We start from the raw sequence: 16,818 nt of genomic DNA on the forward strand, positions 1-16,818 counted from the left end.
TAAAAAAATTGTACTTTTTTTATCAGGTAAAATCTATATCTAATTTCTATAAGAAATTATGAATATTTTGCGTCCTTCTTCTTCTGTGTCGAGATTTGAATTTGTAATCTTTAGTAGATATTATTAATATCGTAAAAATTTAAAGTGAAAAAATTATTTTAGGATCAATTCGCAAACCTTTCAAAATATATTATGTAAGACATAGGAATAATTGTCTCTTCTCCCTAACAAATAAGAAAGAACAAAAGAAAAAAGTTCACGTTTTTTACATAAATATTATCAAACAAGCCCTTAATTAGGGTCGATTTTGGGTAAGAAGGTGACCCTTCGACAAATGTAACAATCCATTTTCAAGATTTGGATCATGATCCAGCACTTGATAATCCTGGCATTCGCCTACGACATGGTCACGTTACTTACTCTTCGTTTCTTGAACACTATCCTTATAAACCAACATGAGTCCGCCCAAGATACTTTTTCCTCATTCACATGTTCATGATTGAGCCACCGAAAATAAAGGTGCACCTTGTTGGTATAGGTAGTAATTTTCATTTTCTTTAAACATTTTTTAGTTATCTTATTCTCACGATCGCTCTCATTTAGATGTAGTTTCGATTCATTCATATACGTTTTCTTTACTCGGGTGTCATCAGTTGATGATTATGGGATAAAACAGATGATTTGTTCATTTATATAAAATTACTTTTTAATTTATTCTTAGGTGCAAAATCACGTAGATAGTTGCTTTTAAAATCAACTTTTCTATAAATTTGTGTTCTAGCGTGTTTACCACGTTTTTTTATTCTTAGAATATTTTATGAAATAATAATTTTCAACTTAAATTGAATAAAATTTTAATTAATCTATCTTAGTTTAGTATACTTTAATTATTATAGAGATGAATGTATGATACAATACTAAGAATGATGCTCTGATGTCATGTTAGGAATGAGAAACAAAAGTGGGATCGAAAGTCCGAGAAATATAGGTGGGATCAAAAGTCCAATTTTCATTAATGTTCCATTTCATAATTGGACATTGAACCCATTTCATATGATGGGAGTTGCGGGTGTATTGGACGCTTCTCTGCTATGGGCTATTCATGATGCTACTGTAGAAAATACCTTATTTGAAGATGGTGATGGTGCAAATACATTCCGTGCTTTTAACCCAACTCAAGCTGAAGAAACTTATTCAATGGTCACTGCTAACCGCTTTTGGTCCCAAATCTTTGGGGTTGCTTTTTCCAATAAACGTTGGTTACATTTCTTTATGTTATTTGTACCCGTAACTAGTTTATGGATGAATGCTCTTGGAGTAGTTGGTCTGGCCCTGAACCTACGTGCCTATGACTTCGTTTCTCAAGAAATCCGTGCAGCGGAAGATCCTGAATTTGAGACTTTCTATACCAAAAATATTCTCTTAAACGAAGGTAACGTTTAAATAGAATACATTCTGAAGATAAAATCCTAACAGATTACGGCTATATAAAATATATTCCAATACCCCTTAATGTCATTTATCCTCTTCTTAAATTTCAGGTAACCCTGATATTTTTGAAATTTATAACCGAGTAGGCTATCAAGAAATTAAGTTATCGTTACCAAATGTCAGGTGAAGATCAACCCTTCAACGTCATGAAAAGTAATAGTTATATGTTACTCGATGATATATGTTTCGATTTGTTGAGTTATGTTCAAATTGACTTTATTTTCGATTTAACCATCACAAATTATTATATTTAATGAATTTTTTCCGACGGAGGATTTCAGCCTGGACTTGTTCTTCAAGGACTTCCTCCTCCGTCCTAACACTTTTTGAGCGACCCTTCGCCCTAATGCTGACTGGATCCGTTTCCCCTTCACATCCACATCGAGTCCAAAAGCTTCCTAAATCAACAAGAAGTTCTACTTCTTCTCATGGAGGCAGATCGAGATCCATGTCTCACCAAGAGAAAGCATTTGAGTTCGCTCAATGCGCTTGAACCCCAAATCATCTTGACCTCAACTAAGCCTAGGAAGCTGCTTATCGTGTACACTCATCCCAAGAATCAAAATCAAATCCTTTCCATTTAGATAGAGTACGAAAAGCTAAAAGAAAGATCTGAATAAGAGGTTTTGATTATGAACGTGTCGATGGTTGGAAACTTCACTAAAATAAAATAAAATAAAATGGTAAAAATGTGATTGGTAAGGATTATGGCTGATGGGGGAGGAAACACCCAAATCCCTTGGGAAAAGTGCTGTGGACATCCCCTTTTAATTTGGGAATTGGATTCTCAATGGTTGGACACCATTCATGTTTCTCTTGGATCATCTACATTCATCCATTTTTGTCTTTTATTATTATTATTATTATATATATATATATATATATATATATATATAAGTGCTCTTATTTACTACACAATATATTCTTTATATTTTAGTATTCTCATATTTATTATTTTATTTAACTTGGACCCACTTTATATTTTACAGAATTTTCTCGAAAAAATATCTCCTTTTGTTCAACCTTTTTCAAAACTTCAACCTATTATTTTTCTTGATTTTTCTAGATATCATTTAATGTCGGAACTATTTTCTTCCCTCTTAAATCAATCCATTATTAAAATATAAAAAAAATAGACCCTTCTCCAATCACGTGTCACATATTCTTCTATAGTTACATAAACGCTCGAAATTTTAGTGTCTCTTACTTATATACTCATAATATTCAAATACCTTCGACACTGAGTTGACTTAATGATCGTGCAAGATGCACGGAGGCATTTGGGCAGATTTTGTCTTTAAAAAAACAAAAAAATTTTAAAAAATTGTCTTTTTCTAATTCCCATATCCTTCTTCTTCTTCCACACACTTATTTTGTTCTATATAAACCCTTAGCCCTCAAACTAATTTCCCTCACAAAAAAAGCTCTCAACTTTGCAACATAAAACCATCACTTCTCTCTCAATCTTTCGTTTCTTCCCTTTGTTCCAAGAAAAAACCCTCAATTGCAAGGGGGAAACACAGAGAGATTGCTTCATTTTTGTTAATGGAGATTCTCTCTTTCACTCTGTATTTAATAATATTCCTCATTTCTTCTGCTTTTTTGCTTTATTTCAAGAGAAATGAAACCCCAAAACCCAGAAAATCTCTTAGGCTTCCTCCTGGTTCCATGGGATTGCCATGGATTGGAGAAACTTTGCAGCTTTATTCTCAAGATCCCAACATATTTTTCTCCGAAAAACAGAGAAGGTAAAAAAAAAAAAAAAAAAAAAGTTCTTTTTATGAATTTTAACGACCAAATAAGTGAAAAAACTCGAGATTTTAATTGGGTTTTGTTTCTTTTGATGTTTTTTTTTTTTTTTTTTTTTTGTGGCAGATATGGAGAAATTTTTAAAACCAACATTTTGGGATGTCCTTGTGTTATGTTGGCCAGCGCCGCCGCAGCCCGGTTCGTTTTGGTAACTAATGCTCATTTATTCCGGCCAACTTACCCCAAAAGCAAAGAGACAATGATCGGTCCGGCGGCGCTTTTCTTCCACCAGGGAAATTACCATTCTAACATTCGGAAACTTGTTCAAAATTCCCTCTGTCTCGGAAGCCTCAGAAACCTTGTTCCTCATATTGAAACCGCCGCCATTTCCGCCGCCGAATCATGGGCTGCCGCCGGCCACGTCATCAACACCTTCCTTGAAATGAAAAAGGTCCGTAACATTTCTCAAAATAAACACGTAATTATTCATAATTTTATCTAATCTCTGTTTTTTTTTTTTTTTTTTCTGTTAAAACAGTTTTCTTTCGATGTGGGAATTCTAGCAGTGTTTGGGAAGCTAGAAAGTGATTACAGTGAGAAACTCAAAGAAAACTATTGCATATTAGACAAAGGCTACAACTCTTTTCCAACCAGATTACCAGGAACAGCATATTCCAAAGCATTATCAGTAAGAACAATGAAAAAAAAGTTAAAAAAAATCCAATCTTTTTCAAAAAAGACACGAACTTTATAAATTTCGGAGATACCCAGAATGTTCTTTTGACATATTTCATTGAATTTTACAGGCAAGGAAGAAACTGAGAGAGATTCTGGGAGAGATAATAATGGAGCGGAGAGAAAAAAGGGTAACAGAGAGAGATTTGGTGGGTCATCTCTTGAGCTTCAGAGATGAAAATGGTGGAATTTTAAGTGAGGATCAGATCGCCGACAACATCATCGGAGTTCTGTTTGCGGCGCAGGACACCACCGCCAGTGTGCTGACGTGGATCCTTAAATACCTCCATGATAATTTGAAGCTCTTTGAGGCTGTCCGGGTAAGGAATTATACAAATATTAGTTACTCAATTATCCATTTAATTGGAATTTTGAAGCAAAACGTCGTCGTTTTTCAATAGGCAGAGCAGATGGAGATTTATAGAAGAAATGATGATGGGAAGATGCCTCTGTCTTGGGCACAGATTAAGGATATGCCCTTAACTCATAGGGTATGTTTGTTTTCAAGCCATCCCGGTTCAATTTTTCCGAAGATTTGAACTTTCGATCTCATGCACGTGGTTTATTTTCAGGTCGTATTAGAAAGCTTGAGGATGGCTAGTATCATATCCTTCACTTTTAGGGAGGCAGTGGTGGATGTGGAATATAAAGGTATATTCCAAGGGCTTTTTGGTCATTCACATAATTTTTATTTTTATTTTAAAAATTGAATTAAAATAAATAACTAATAAATATTAAATATTAAATAATTTAGGGTTCTTAATACCAAAGGGTTGGAAGGTGATGCCTTTGTTCAGGAATATTCATCACAGTCCTGACTACTTCCCAAACCCTCAAATCTTTGATCCCTCTAGATTTGAGGTATGCTTTGAATATTCATATTTTTCTCTTTTATTTTAATTCAAAAAAATAATATTAAAGCATTTTTATTGTGGATTATCCAGGTGGCTCCAAGACCCAATACATTCATGCCATTTGGCAATGGAGTACACTCTTGCCCGGGAAATGAACTTGCCAAGCTCGAGATCCTCGTCTTACTTCATCACCTCATTACCAAATTTAGGTAAATCCCGCCGTTGTTTTACGATAATAAAAAGAAATAAAAAAAGTTAATCATATCTTTTCTTTAGTTTAAATCAATTGAGCTATGTTCAAATTGATAATTATGAGTCGAAATATTTAATAAATGAGAAAATAAAAGGGTTTGTTACTTTTGCAGGTGGGAAGCTGTGGGATCACAAAGCGGGGTTCAATATGGGCCATTCCCAGTGCCTGTCAACGGGCTACCGGCTAGATTTTTCAAACAAGCGACAACCAACCAATAGCCTCTCATTTCTCTCTCAATATACTTTTTTTTTTTTTTTTTTTTTTTTTTTTTTTTTTTTTTAATCTTCCAATATATATTTTTAGATTATGAAATTTATCCTCTTCTTCGATCAATGCTCGTATTAATTTTATTTCGAGTATTGAAAAAGAAGCGGTTCGTATTTGTTGTCTCCTGTTCTTAAGAATGGTATGATTGTATTATTATGAATGTAAGATGCATCGAACGAGACAATGAATCTCGAATAATGAATTTTATTTCTCTTCCTAAAAAATAATTTTTCTATTTCCTCGTAAATCCATATGAACATAATTCAACTACTTCAATTATGATTCGATTAGGGTTTCAATTTCACGGTTTGTTTGCTTTGAAGACAGTCACAGTGATCTATGGTTGAGCTAATCGGACCGATAGTATTGGTCTGGTTAAAAGTAATTGCTCAAAAGTAAACACGAACGGATGGCTATTTTAAGGGAGATTTAGTGATCTTTCCTTCGAGGAGAAGATTGCTGGGAATACGAGCATAGACGCATAATATGTAACATCATTTTAAGGTTTGAATCGAAACAATATTATTTCGAGTATTTTGGTATATAAATTAAAATTATTTCATTCTTTAAAGAGATATTTTTCGAAATAAATTATTGGGAAATGGACACTAAAAGCCGACTTACCACCCATTTCCATTTAGGCAAAATAAAGAACATCCTTTTCTGACGTGGATCGCTGTCTGTGGATATCTTCGCATGGGGTCCACTGCTTATGGTCCTAAAACTGCCACGTGGAAGTACACTATTTGATAATTTACTTCCCTTATTTTTATAAAAGTTTACGCGTTTGGGCTAACTTAGTTTATCATACACAAAATTATTAACTACTTTGGTCTCGATGTATCTAGAGATGTCTATGGGGCGGAACGTGATGAAGAAGGCTTCTTTGTGTCCATCCGTGTCACCTATTTTATTTTTCATCCCTGTCACCTATTAACTAATTTAGTTTTTTTATAAAAATATATCAATTTAAACCGGGCGAGGAATAGGACCGGTAATATAATCTCATCCCCGACCCCATTTATCTAACGGAGAAATGTTCCCCATTCTCTCCCTCATTTTCCATCTAAATCGAGAATCCTCTTCCCGTTTTAGGTAGGTCCTTGCGGCTAAAATATGCGATTTCTAGATGTATCATACACAATATATGTATTATGTCAAGAAGTATGAGAGTTTTAATGTGTTAGGATATGGTTTCTAGACATAAAATGTACTTTCAAGTCTAGATATTATCGGTGTAGGTCCTCTATAAACTAACTAGTTCAAATAGATTAACGGATGTCTAGTTTCGCTAGACAAATCTAGCATTGTCGCATTTGTTGTCAAGTTCACGTATTGACATAAGTCGATTAATGGATGATTGACTAATGTGATCTAGCTAGTCTTATGTCCTATTGGACCTATTGAGCTAGTTTGTATTCGTTTGGCTATCATGTTTCACCCATAACTCATGAGCGTGTCTCTCTTAGCTCGAGAGTCATTTTATTGATTCATATAAAGCCCGTCTTCTCTATTTTTGCTCGAGAATCATGTTTGGGCCGACTTCTAATTGGGTTACACAACTTCTTGGTTTGATTTTGATTAGCTCTCGTGTGATTGTCTAGTAATACCATGTTCTATCTCGATTTCATAAATATCGATTACTTAAAAGACACGTGTGAAATCATTATAATAGAGTATAAATATATAGCTTATATACCATGCTATGAAAACATTTAATAGGATTTTTTTATTAAACCTGCAACGATCCTAATTTCATATTGAAATAGAGCTGCTACTATATGCATGACGTGACTTTTTTATGTGGAAACATTCATTTAAAATAATTTACGAAATGATGTCATGGACTTATACATTTACGTTAAAAGTTGTAAAACAAAACAACTAAATATAACCAATGTGAAATATAAATAAATCAAAGAAAAGATTGAAAACGGTACCCTATCCTAATAAGATCTACGAAAATAAAATGCAACTACCCTAACACATGTTCCATAGTCTTCAACACGATGCCGTTGTCAACCATACGTGTCTTGCCTTTACCTGAAATATAAGAATAGCACAAGACTTGAGTATTTTAAGAAGTGACCCCACTATTGGGGTCGGTGAAAGCAAACACATGTAACGTGAAAGAGACTTATCATTTAAAATCGTCTTCTCTTAGGCGGCTTTCTAATTCGGGAAATTTAATGTGTATTTACTTATCTACACACGACCCACACGTGCGAGCATGGGCCTACTAGGTGGACTCGCACACCCTCTAGGCCTACTGGTCGGGCTAGCATCTCTGGTGCTGTTGCCGGACACTCGGAGGGAATAACGACCGGCTTAGTATCACGACATACATGATGATCATTTCCATTTCATAATGTACGCATCCATACTCATCATAAATGGGAAATATCTTGATGCATGTGAACATACAATTATGCATGAGGTCCCAAAATTTTTCATTGTAATTAAATCATGCAAGGCAACCCCCATTCCTTTCTCACATATCATTCTCGGTGATATGCATACGTAAAATCTTACAAAATCATTTCATTCATACAACGCTGAAAGACAATGTTGAGTTTGTGAAGAGTCGGTTGTAGAGACATCAACCAATTGAGTGGCGGAGGATGTCACGGTCATGCTTGTCCAAGGCGTGTTGCCTATGGTTGCATGTCAAGTGTCTCAACCATGCTTATCTAGGACGTGTTGTCTATGGCCCCATGCCCGCTCCAAACCCATTTTACTTGCATTCATGTTAGATGAGCCTTTACCAATATTGTTGTGTCAGTACGAGGGTGTATGACTGGTCACCAAAATCAAGTCTACACCCGCTAGGGCTAAAATGCTCGGATGTGACTAGTTGTGAATTCTTCCTACCCTGGTCATATGCTATCAAAGTCGTTGTTGCTTATTCGCTTTTAGCTTATAACATTGCTTTCTTTAAACTTTTTTTTTTCAATGTATTTCCTTTCTCATGTTTTCTAAAATACTTCTCTCCAATGCGATCCGAGGCTCGAGCATACGTTGCTATTGTCCACACAATCGAAAAAGGCTAAAATGCTACAAAATATTCTATAGGGGATGTGACTAGTTGTGAATTCTTCCTACCCTAGTCATATGCTATCAAAGTCGTTGCTTATTCGCTTATAACATTGCTTTAACTTTTTTTCAATGTATTTCCTTTCTCATGTTTTCTAAAATACTTCTCTCCAGTGTGATCCGAGGCTCGAGCATACGCTGCTATTGTCCACACAATCGAAATTTTGCTCGGCTGACTTGTTCGCTAGTTTAGAACAAATGTTGCACAATCGTTGTCCCGTAACCGCAATAGTGCGATTGTAGCTCCTGACACGCGGGCAGCACGTGGGAGTGGTGTGGCTAGGAATAACGGGCCATGGCTTGCGTCAGTTTGCGCCATGAAAGGTTTCTTGACCACAAATGGACTTTGGGCTGGGTCTTGAATCTAAGTTCACACTCAACCCAAAATTGAACACGTGGGTTCCTTACCTTACCTGACTTGCATCTTCCCACATAGATAGGATTGTGACCTATGTAAAACTAGGATTGCAAAGTGCAATAACAGAGATGACACCAGTATATGAAATTCTAAAATCTTGTAGCTTCAATGATATAGTTGTGGAGGAGCATTTTGAGAATCAAACTCGAGACCTCTCGCAGCCGAAGCGAGAATCATACCACTAGACCAAATGCCCTTGTCGTAGAACTATCATTTTTAGTAGTGGCTAGTCCATGTATTTTATACCGCCTTAAGATTTGAACATACTATTATGATTTTCAATGTGTAAGATACATTTTAAGCACATCTAACACTCTTGAGATTATTAAAACACAGGGGCATTCCGAGAATTGAACTCGGGACCTCTTGCACCCTAAGCAAGAATCATACCACTAGACCAAATACCCTTGTAGTATACTTATCATTTTTAGTGGCTAGTCCATATATTTTCTGAGTCTTAAGATTTGAACCTACTATTATGATTTTCAACGTGTAAGATATATTTTGAGCACATCTGACACTCTTCAGTCAGAGATTATTAAAACATAGGGGCACTCCGAGAATTGAACGCGAAACCTCTCGCACCTGAAGCAAGAATCATATCACTAAACCCAATGCCCTTGCATCAACCCTTATCATTTTTAGCTCCTACTCGATATATTTTTTTCCGGCGGCTAAAAACACTTTATTCAGCTTTTAGATCATGAACTAATTTGAAGGATAATGGAAAATTTATTTCCTTGGGAGGCATTGTGTTACAAAATATTCAAAATTAAAAATAAAAATTTGAACCTAACACAAACGAAACAATGCTAGGCTCATTTGGCACCTTGTTTTCTAATGGTGGCTAGTAACATGTTACTTCCAAGTTTCATAAAAGGGGCATTCTTGAAACTCAAGACTAATACCCTGGTTGTGGATTGTATATTTAGTTATTCATTGAATGAAGAAATTTTTGTAAGGGCATTGGGTCTAGTAGTATGATTCTTGCTTCAGGTGCGAGAGATCTCGAGTTCAATTTCTGAAATGCCCCTATGTTTTAATAATCTCTAACTGAAGAGTGTCAGATGTGCTGAAAATGTATCTTATACATTGAAAATCATAATAGTAGGTTCAAATCTTAAGACTCAGAAAATACATGGACTAGCCACTAAAAATGATAGGTATACTATGAGGGCATTTGGTCTAGTGGTATGATTCTCGCTTCGGGTGCGAGAGGTCTCGAGTTCGATTCTCGAAATCCCCCCCCCCCCCCCCAACTATATCAATGAAGCTGCAAGATATTAGAATTTCATATACAGATGACAGTCGAGTAGGTAAAGCCTTGTCATCTCTATCATCTTTGCAGTTTGCAATCCTAGTTTTACATAGGTCACAATCCCATGTGGGAGGATGCAAGTCAGGTAAGGAACACAATCCTAGTTCTACTACAAGGGCATTCGGTCTAGTGGTATGATTCTCGCTTCGGGTGCGAGAGGTCTCGAGTTCGATTCTCGAAATGCCCCCCCAACTATATCAATGAAGCTGCAAGATATTAGAATTTGCAATCCTAGTTTTACATGGGATTGTGTCGAGTAGGTAAAGCCTTGTCATCTCTATCATCTTTGCAGTTTGCAATCCTAGTTTTACATAGGTCACAATCCTAATTCTACTACAAGGGCATTTGGTCTAGTGATATGATTCTTGCTTCGGGTGCGAGAGGTCTCGAGTTTGATTCTCGAAATGCCCCCCCCCCCCCCCCCCACCACACACACAACTATATCAATGAAGCTGCAAGATCATAGAATTTCATATATGGGTGTCTTCTCTCCCAATGAATTTCATATATGGGTGTCTTCTCTCCCAATGTTATTCGTTTTGTTGGGTTTCATGCCTAAAACTCTTAGTGAACTTTACGATCATTAATCTAAATCCAATAAACTAAGAACACTCTGGCTATAGTATGATTACTTGAACTATATGTCAGAACACTCTGGCTATAGTATGATTACTTGAACTATATGTAGAAACACTCTGGCTATATTTTGATTACTTGAACTATATGTCAGAACACTCTGGCTATAGTATGATTACTTGAACTATATGTCAGAACACTCTGGCTATAGTATGATTACTTGAACTATATGTAGAAACACTCTGGCTATAGTATGATTACTTGAACTATATGTAGAGACATAAGAGTCATACTTGAACTATATGTAGAAACACTCTGGCTATAGTATGATTACTTGAACTATATGTAGAGACATAAGAGTGGATCAAGTTCAAGTACATGTGAGTGGGAGCGTCCTATGCAATGAGTATTGCATAAGATCGGACCATGAAGAAAACCACTCTCACTTTATAATGTCGTTTATTGTTGAGACTGATTTTCTTTTCATTCGATAACCTAGGTAACTTGGTTTTAATCCTGAGCTAACCATGAACTCCTGTTTATTCGGAATTATCCTTAGATTTGCATGAGTGAGAGTGGCTCTAGTTCGCCGACTCAATAGGCCTCCCATTTCAAGGGTAAGACTGGGTGAATGGCTGGGGACGTGGGGTGCAAGATGGAACTCACTCCTACCCACTTTTAGGGATAGTAGAGAGGTAGTTCCCTTAAGCACTGACTCCAGGTCTTGAACAAGGGGCCCCACCCTCTCATTAGCTTGGGATTATGTTTACTGGTTGGATCACAAACCAATTGTTCATTAGAGGATCAGTGAGACATAAGGAACAAGAAGTAACTTTAGGGGTAAAACGGTAAATTGACCCAGCTCTAGTTACGAACAACCTGTGAAGGACCGACTTACTAATCATGGTTATATCAAATGGACAGAAATATATCTATAGTGAGGGGAGTGCAACTACTAGGCTATAGTGGAGTGTCCTAGTAGTTAACGAATGTTGGTTAACAAGGTTAATGAGTTTAACCGGTTAATCTTGGATTGTTGGAGCCTATGATTTATAGGTCCATTAGGTCCCTCTGCTAGCTCATATCGAACTAAACCATAGAACAGTGTGACGAGTGAGTTCGAAGTGTTCGAATTCAAATTAGAGAATATGCGCTACATATATACGATATATTTAACCACATTTTTGTTTTATTTACGAATTAAACAAAAAGAGAGAATCTGAGATATTTAAATAAGATTTAAATATCTTAATCAATTATGTGTCGGAATTGATTGGGATTGGCATTTAAATTAATATTAAATATTAATTAAATAGTTTAATTAATCATTTAATGTTACTTTAATTTGAAATTCATTATTCAACTTAATTGTTGAATTAAGATGAAGAAAGTCAAAATGTTGACTTCATTTAATGGAAAATTCCATGTTAGAGGAATTTTGAGGTGTCAAAATTTGGTTGAACCAAACTTGCATGCTTGCCAAATAAACCCCACAAGTTTGAGTGGAATTTTGAGTGTCAAAACTTGGTTAACTCAAACATGCATGCTTTCCACATAATCCCAAACATTTGAGTGGAATTTTAAGTGTCAAAATTTGGTGATCTCAAATTTGCATGAACATGCAAACATGACTCTTTAAATAGAGTGATCATGGTACATGGAAGGGCTTCTTCTTCTTGGTGAAAAACCTTGAGAAAAAACCTCTCACAAACACTCTCTTAACATGTACAAAATTCATCCCAAGTTTAGTCACTCACCGGATTCCACAATCCCGTTCTAAGGCCGGAGGATAGTGGAGAAGACACTAGTGATGGTTCGAAACCGGTTCCTGAGGAAAAAGAGTTTGAACTACAAAAGGTTAGTATCTAAACTCATTAAGTTTTAATACTTATGAACATGCTAGTTATTTACTATAATTGATGTTCTAAAAGTGCCTAAGATCCAAATTGCTTCCGCATGTGTTATATTAACACCATCAATGCTCGAGCCTCGGGGACTGCATTGGAGAGAAGTATTTGAGAAAACATGAGAAAGGAAATACATTGAAAAAAGTTTAAAGAGAGCAATGTTATAAGCTAAAAGCAAATAAGCAACGACGACAACGACTTTGTTAGCATATAACGTGAGTATGAAGAATTCAAAACTAGTCGCATTCCCTATAGTGTATTTTAGGGCATTTTAGCCTTGACGAGTATAGACTTGATTTTGGTGACAAGTCATACACTTGACACAACAATAATGGTAAAGGCCCATCTAACATGAAAGCAAGTAAAATGGGTATGGAGCGGGCATGTGGCCATAGACAACATGTCCTAGATAAACATGGTTGAGACACCTGACATGCGACCATAGGCAACAAGTCATGGACAAGCATGACCGTGACATACTCCCTCACTCAATTGGTTGATGTCTCTGTCAGCAGACTCTTCATGAACTCAGGGTTGTAGGATGAAGTTGATTTCAAGTCTCTCGATGCTCTTCAACCTGATCTCAATATTGAGAAGTCTCTTCCAATCTATTAGGAACGTCTAATATAACTTCTCAGTTCATTAAATTTTTGCATCTTCAATGTAGGTGTCTCTTCTACTTTCTTGACTTGGAATTTTTTCTTCTTTGCATGAGGTCATACCACCTCCTTGTGATGTCTTCTTGGTTGGGATAGTAACATTTCAAGTTACTGAGGTGGATAACAGGGCTAGGCCGAATCCAGGGGAGCATTTGGATCCTATATGATGTCTTCCCAACCTTGTGGATAACTTTAATTGGACCATGGTATTTTCCCACCAATCTTTGGTTCTTGTTGCTTTAAACTCGAAGTTGATCTGACCTCAACTTAATCGAATGTTTCTCTTCATCTTAAAACTTTTGTGGCTGACGCTTCCAACCAGCTCTTCTCTAAATCCGTCTCGATGATATTTCTACGTGAACATGTGTTGCTTTAGAGGTTTGTCTTTGTCTCTCCTAACATTTGGCTGATCATTGAAAAGAATCTTTGTGGGTCTAATAAACCCAACTGTCAACAAGTAATTTAGTTGTTAGTAGAATACAACTAGCTAAGGTTGAGTCGTATGACATCCATTTGGGGCAGGTGAACTCGGCTACGACATAAAACGAATCTTGTTCACCAGTTATTGGGTCAGATAACCAGTAGTGGATCGGCAATTACCCAAATCACCAGCATCCCCGAGTCACATGTGTCATAGTTTCGATATATCTTGTTCTTTCGAACTTACCACAGCAGCATGCCCCATTATCATGGTTCCATTGAAGTAGTATATGCTACCTCTTCTAGACCGTCTAATTACCACCAAAGCTCCACGAGCTACTTTCAAATTCCCTCCTTCCAAAGTGATACGATAACGATTTGCATCCAAAACACCAAGGAAAATCAAATTAAGAAAACTTAGTTAAGGACATACCTACATCATACAAAGATTTCTTCAATCTACGTATCAAATGTTGTTATCCAACTACTTGAAAACCAACTGGCTGTGTTATATATATTTCTTCTTCCAAATCTCCAAACACGAAAACAGTTTTTCATACCAAGTTGTGCAAGCAACCAAAGCCAACAAAATTCGAATGGATGGAAATTATCACAAATCTTGAAAATATGATTTCCAAGAACAAATAAGGAAGTTTGCAATGAGAAACTTATTTTCAATAATTGATGGTGAGTGTGAGCACGTTTTGTGGTCAATGATGTTAAGTATTCAGAATACCTCGAATACCTCAAACTTGGCACTCTAATACCACTTGTTGTGCCGTAATGCCACAACCTAAATACTATGATAGCAATTATGGTACCCGAATGCCACAACCTAAATACTATGATAGCAATTATTGTACCCGAATGCCACAACAAAAAGTGTTATGATACCCAATTGTTATAGCTGAAGCAAAAGCAAGATTGATTACATTCACACACCTAGAAACATAAATTAAACAAAGAGACACAAAGATTTACGTAGTTCGGAGAGAAGAAATTTCCATACATCCACGGGTGGTAGCCAATCACTATAACCAAAGTGTTTACAAAGTGTATCTCACACTCTCACACTACAAAGTCTCAACAAAAGTTCCTCCAATTGTCTCTAGGCAAATACAAAATAACAATGATAACTCCACATCTCTAGAACAATGCTAGAATAACAATACTAATTCTCATACATGAACCAAATAAACGAGAATATTAATCAAAAAGAGTTATGAACTAAGTGAGAGTTAATAACCAAAATAATTTAAAATATTAATCAAAATAGTTCTAAAATAAATGAGATTAGGTGGTGGGCCTTGATCCATGGTAAAAAACCAGTAAATCACTGGATTCCGGGATGGTAACAAACCACGAAATCAATAGATTATCCTACTGTGTATAGATATGATCTATTCTAGGTTTAACACCCCCCAATCTAGACATGTACAACTAAGTTCAGATTGTGCCGAAAAATGCTAAAAGAAGGAGCTGGCAGTGACTTTGTCATGATATCGACGAGTTGATCCTTGGAAGATATGAGCCGCACATCAAGCTGACGAGTCGATACTTGTTCACGAAAAAAGTGATAATCAACCTCAACATGCTTCGTCTGTCGATGAAAGATTGGGTTGGTGGACAAATAGGTGACACTAATTTTGTCACACCACAGGCTAGGTGCTCACGCTTGCGAGATCCCGAGTTCAGGCAAAAGGACTTGGATCCAGATTAAGTCAGCAGTGGCATCAGCAACCGCCTTGTATTCGGCCTGCGTACTAGAACGAGAAACTGTCGATTGTTTCCTTGAACTCCAGGAGATAAGGTTGCCACCAAAGAAGATTGCATAGCCTTTAGTGCTTCGACGGTCATTAGGATTTCCGGCCCAATCAGCATCCGAGAAGGCACTAATCAAATCAATGCTGGACTTTGTAAGACACAAGCTGATATCAATAGTGTCATATAGATAATGGAAAATTTGTTTGACCGCCGCCCAATGTACAGAAGTCGGGGAGGACATGAACTGGCACACTCTGTTGACACAGAATGATATATCAGAATGTGTCAGAGACAAATATTGGAGAGCACCAATGATACTCCAAAAGTGAGTAGTATCCTTAGGCGAGAGCTTTTCACCACCATCCAATAACAACTTCTCACTAGGAAGCATAGGTGTGGGCACACCTTTGGAGGTGAGTATATTGGTTCTGGACAATAAATTCTGAATGTATTTATGTTGTGTCAGAACAAGTCTGGTGGAAGTATGGCGGACCTCAACCCCAAGAAAATAACTCAAAGTGTCAAGATCCTTGATAGTAAAATCATCTTGAAATTGTGTATGAAGTTTCTCAATAGCCGTAGAAGATGAGTTGATGATAATAATGTCATCGACATAGACGAGGATATACATCCGAATGCCTGTCTTCTTAAAAATGAAAAGAGAGACATTAGCCTCTGAAAGTGTAAAATCCAGCTGTAATAGTTTCGAGCTAAGGCGAGAAAACCAGATACACGGAGCTTGTTTGAGACCATACAGCGACTTATCTAGCTTGCAAAGATAACCAGGATGTTGAGAATCCACAACTGAGGGGATAGTCGTACCAGCCGTTGTGAGGGGAGCAACCAGTGTTACAGTAGTAGGTCGACCAGTGGCCGAGGATCCGACCAGGCATTGCGCAATATCATCTGCAGGCGGAGGATCTAAGACCCCAATCATTGGAGAAACAACCGATACCGATTTGCACGGTAGCAACGCAGAGGATTGCGGCTGAAATCCCGAAGCTGATGTGGGCACCAGATTTTCTGCATCCAAAGAGTTAGTAAGCACATATATATGTATATGATTATTCTCCAAATTACTTTTGTTGTTACCCAAATGCAAGGTGCACAGATTAGGGGGGCATTTTGTGTTGGCTGCAAGGTTGGGGAAGAATTGGGTAGAGCTCTCTTGAACGGAAAAAGATTCTCATCAAATATGACGTCTCTAGAAATATAGACACGACCAGAATCGGTCCTTATACCCTTTATGTAAAGAACTCTAGCCTAGAAAGATAGATTCCTTAGATCGAAAAGAGATATTTTGTTTCTTATAAG

The 16,818-nt window shown here is 36.8% G+C and overlaps 1 protein-coding gene and 1 non-coding gene across 2 annotated transcripts; one reads left to right on the forward strand and one right to left on the reverse strand.

The window, feature by feature from the left end:
• The first annotated feature begins 2,898 nt into the window (after positions 1 to 2,898).
• Positions 2,899 to 5,576, forward strand: LOC111792754 (abscisic acid 8'-hydroxylase 4). The gene is made up of 9 exons (XM_023674330.2): positions 2,899 to 3,239; positions 3,367 to 3,691; positions 3,779 to 3,928; positions 4,047 to 4,295; positions 4,377 to 4,466; positions 4,548 to 4,626; positions 4,730 to 4,836; positions 4,920 to 5,038; positions 5,195 to 5,576. Exons 1-9 carry the CDS (start codon positions 3,037 to 3,039, stop codon positions 5,298 to 5,300), a joined length of 1,428 nt encoding a protein of 475 aa, XP_023530098.2. The 5' UTR covers positions 2,899 to 3,036; the 3' UTR covers positions 5,301 to 5,576.
• A 3,619-nt stretch (positions 5,577 to 9,195) lies between these two features.
• On the reverse strand, positions 9,196 to 9,267 carry TRNAP-AGG (transfer RNA proline (anticodon AGG)). The gene has a single exon. It is a non-coding gene; the product is annotated as a tRNA-Pro (tRNA).
• Between the last annotated feature and the right edge of the window lie 7,551 nt (positions 9,268 to 16,818).

This window comes from Cucurbita pepo, chromosome 4 (assembly GCF_057944985.1).
Source record: "Cucurbita pepo subsp. pepo isolate OVF chromosome 4, ASM5794498v1, whole genome shotgun sequence".
Lineage (NCBI taxonomy): Eukaryota > Viridiplantae > Streptophyta > Magnoliopsida > Cucurbitales > Cucurbitaceae > Cucurbita > Cucurbita pepo.

Bases quoted from the DNA above. Each gene is read 5' to 3' on its own strand.
- LOC111792754 (XM_023674330.2), top strand. From the start codon at position 3,037: ATGGAGATTCTCTCTTTCACTCTGTATTTAATAATATTCCTCATTTCT. The intron at 3,240-3,366 runs GTAAAAAAAAAA...TTTTTGTGGCAG, and splicing joins TTCTCCGAAAAACAGAGAAG to ATATGGAGAAATTTTTAAAA. The intron at 4,837-4,919 runs GTATGCTTTGAA...TGGATTATCCAG, and splicing joins TTGATCCCTCTAGATTTGAG to GTGGCTCCAAGACCCAATAC.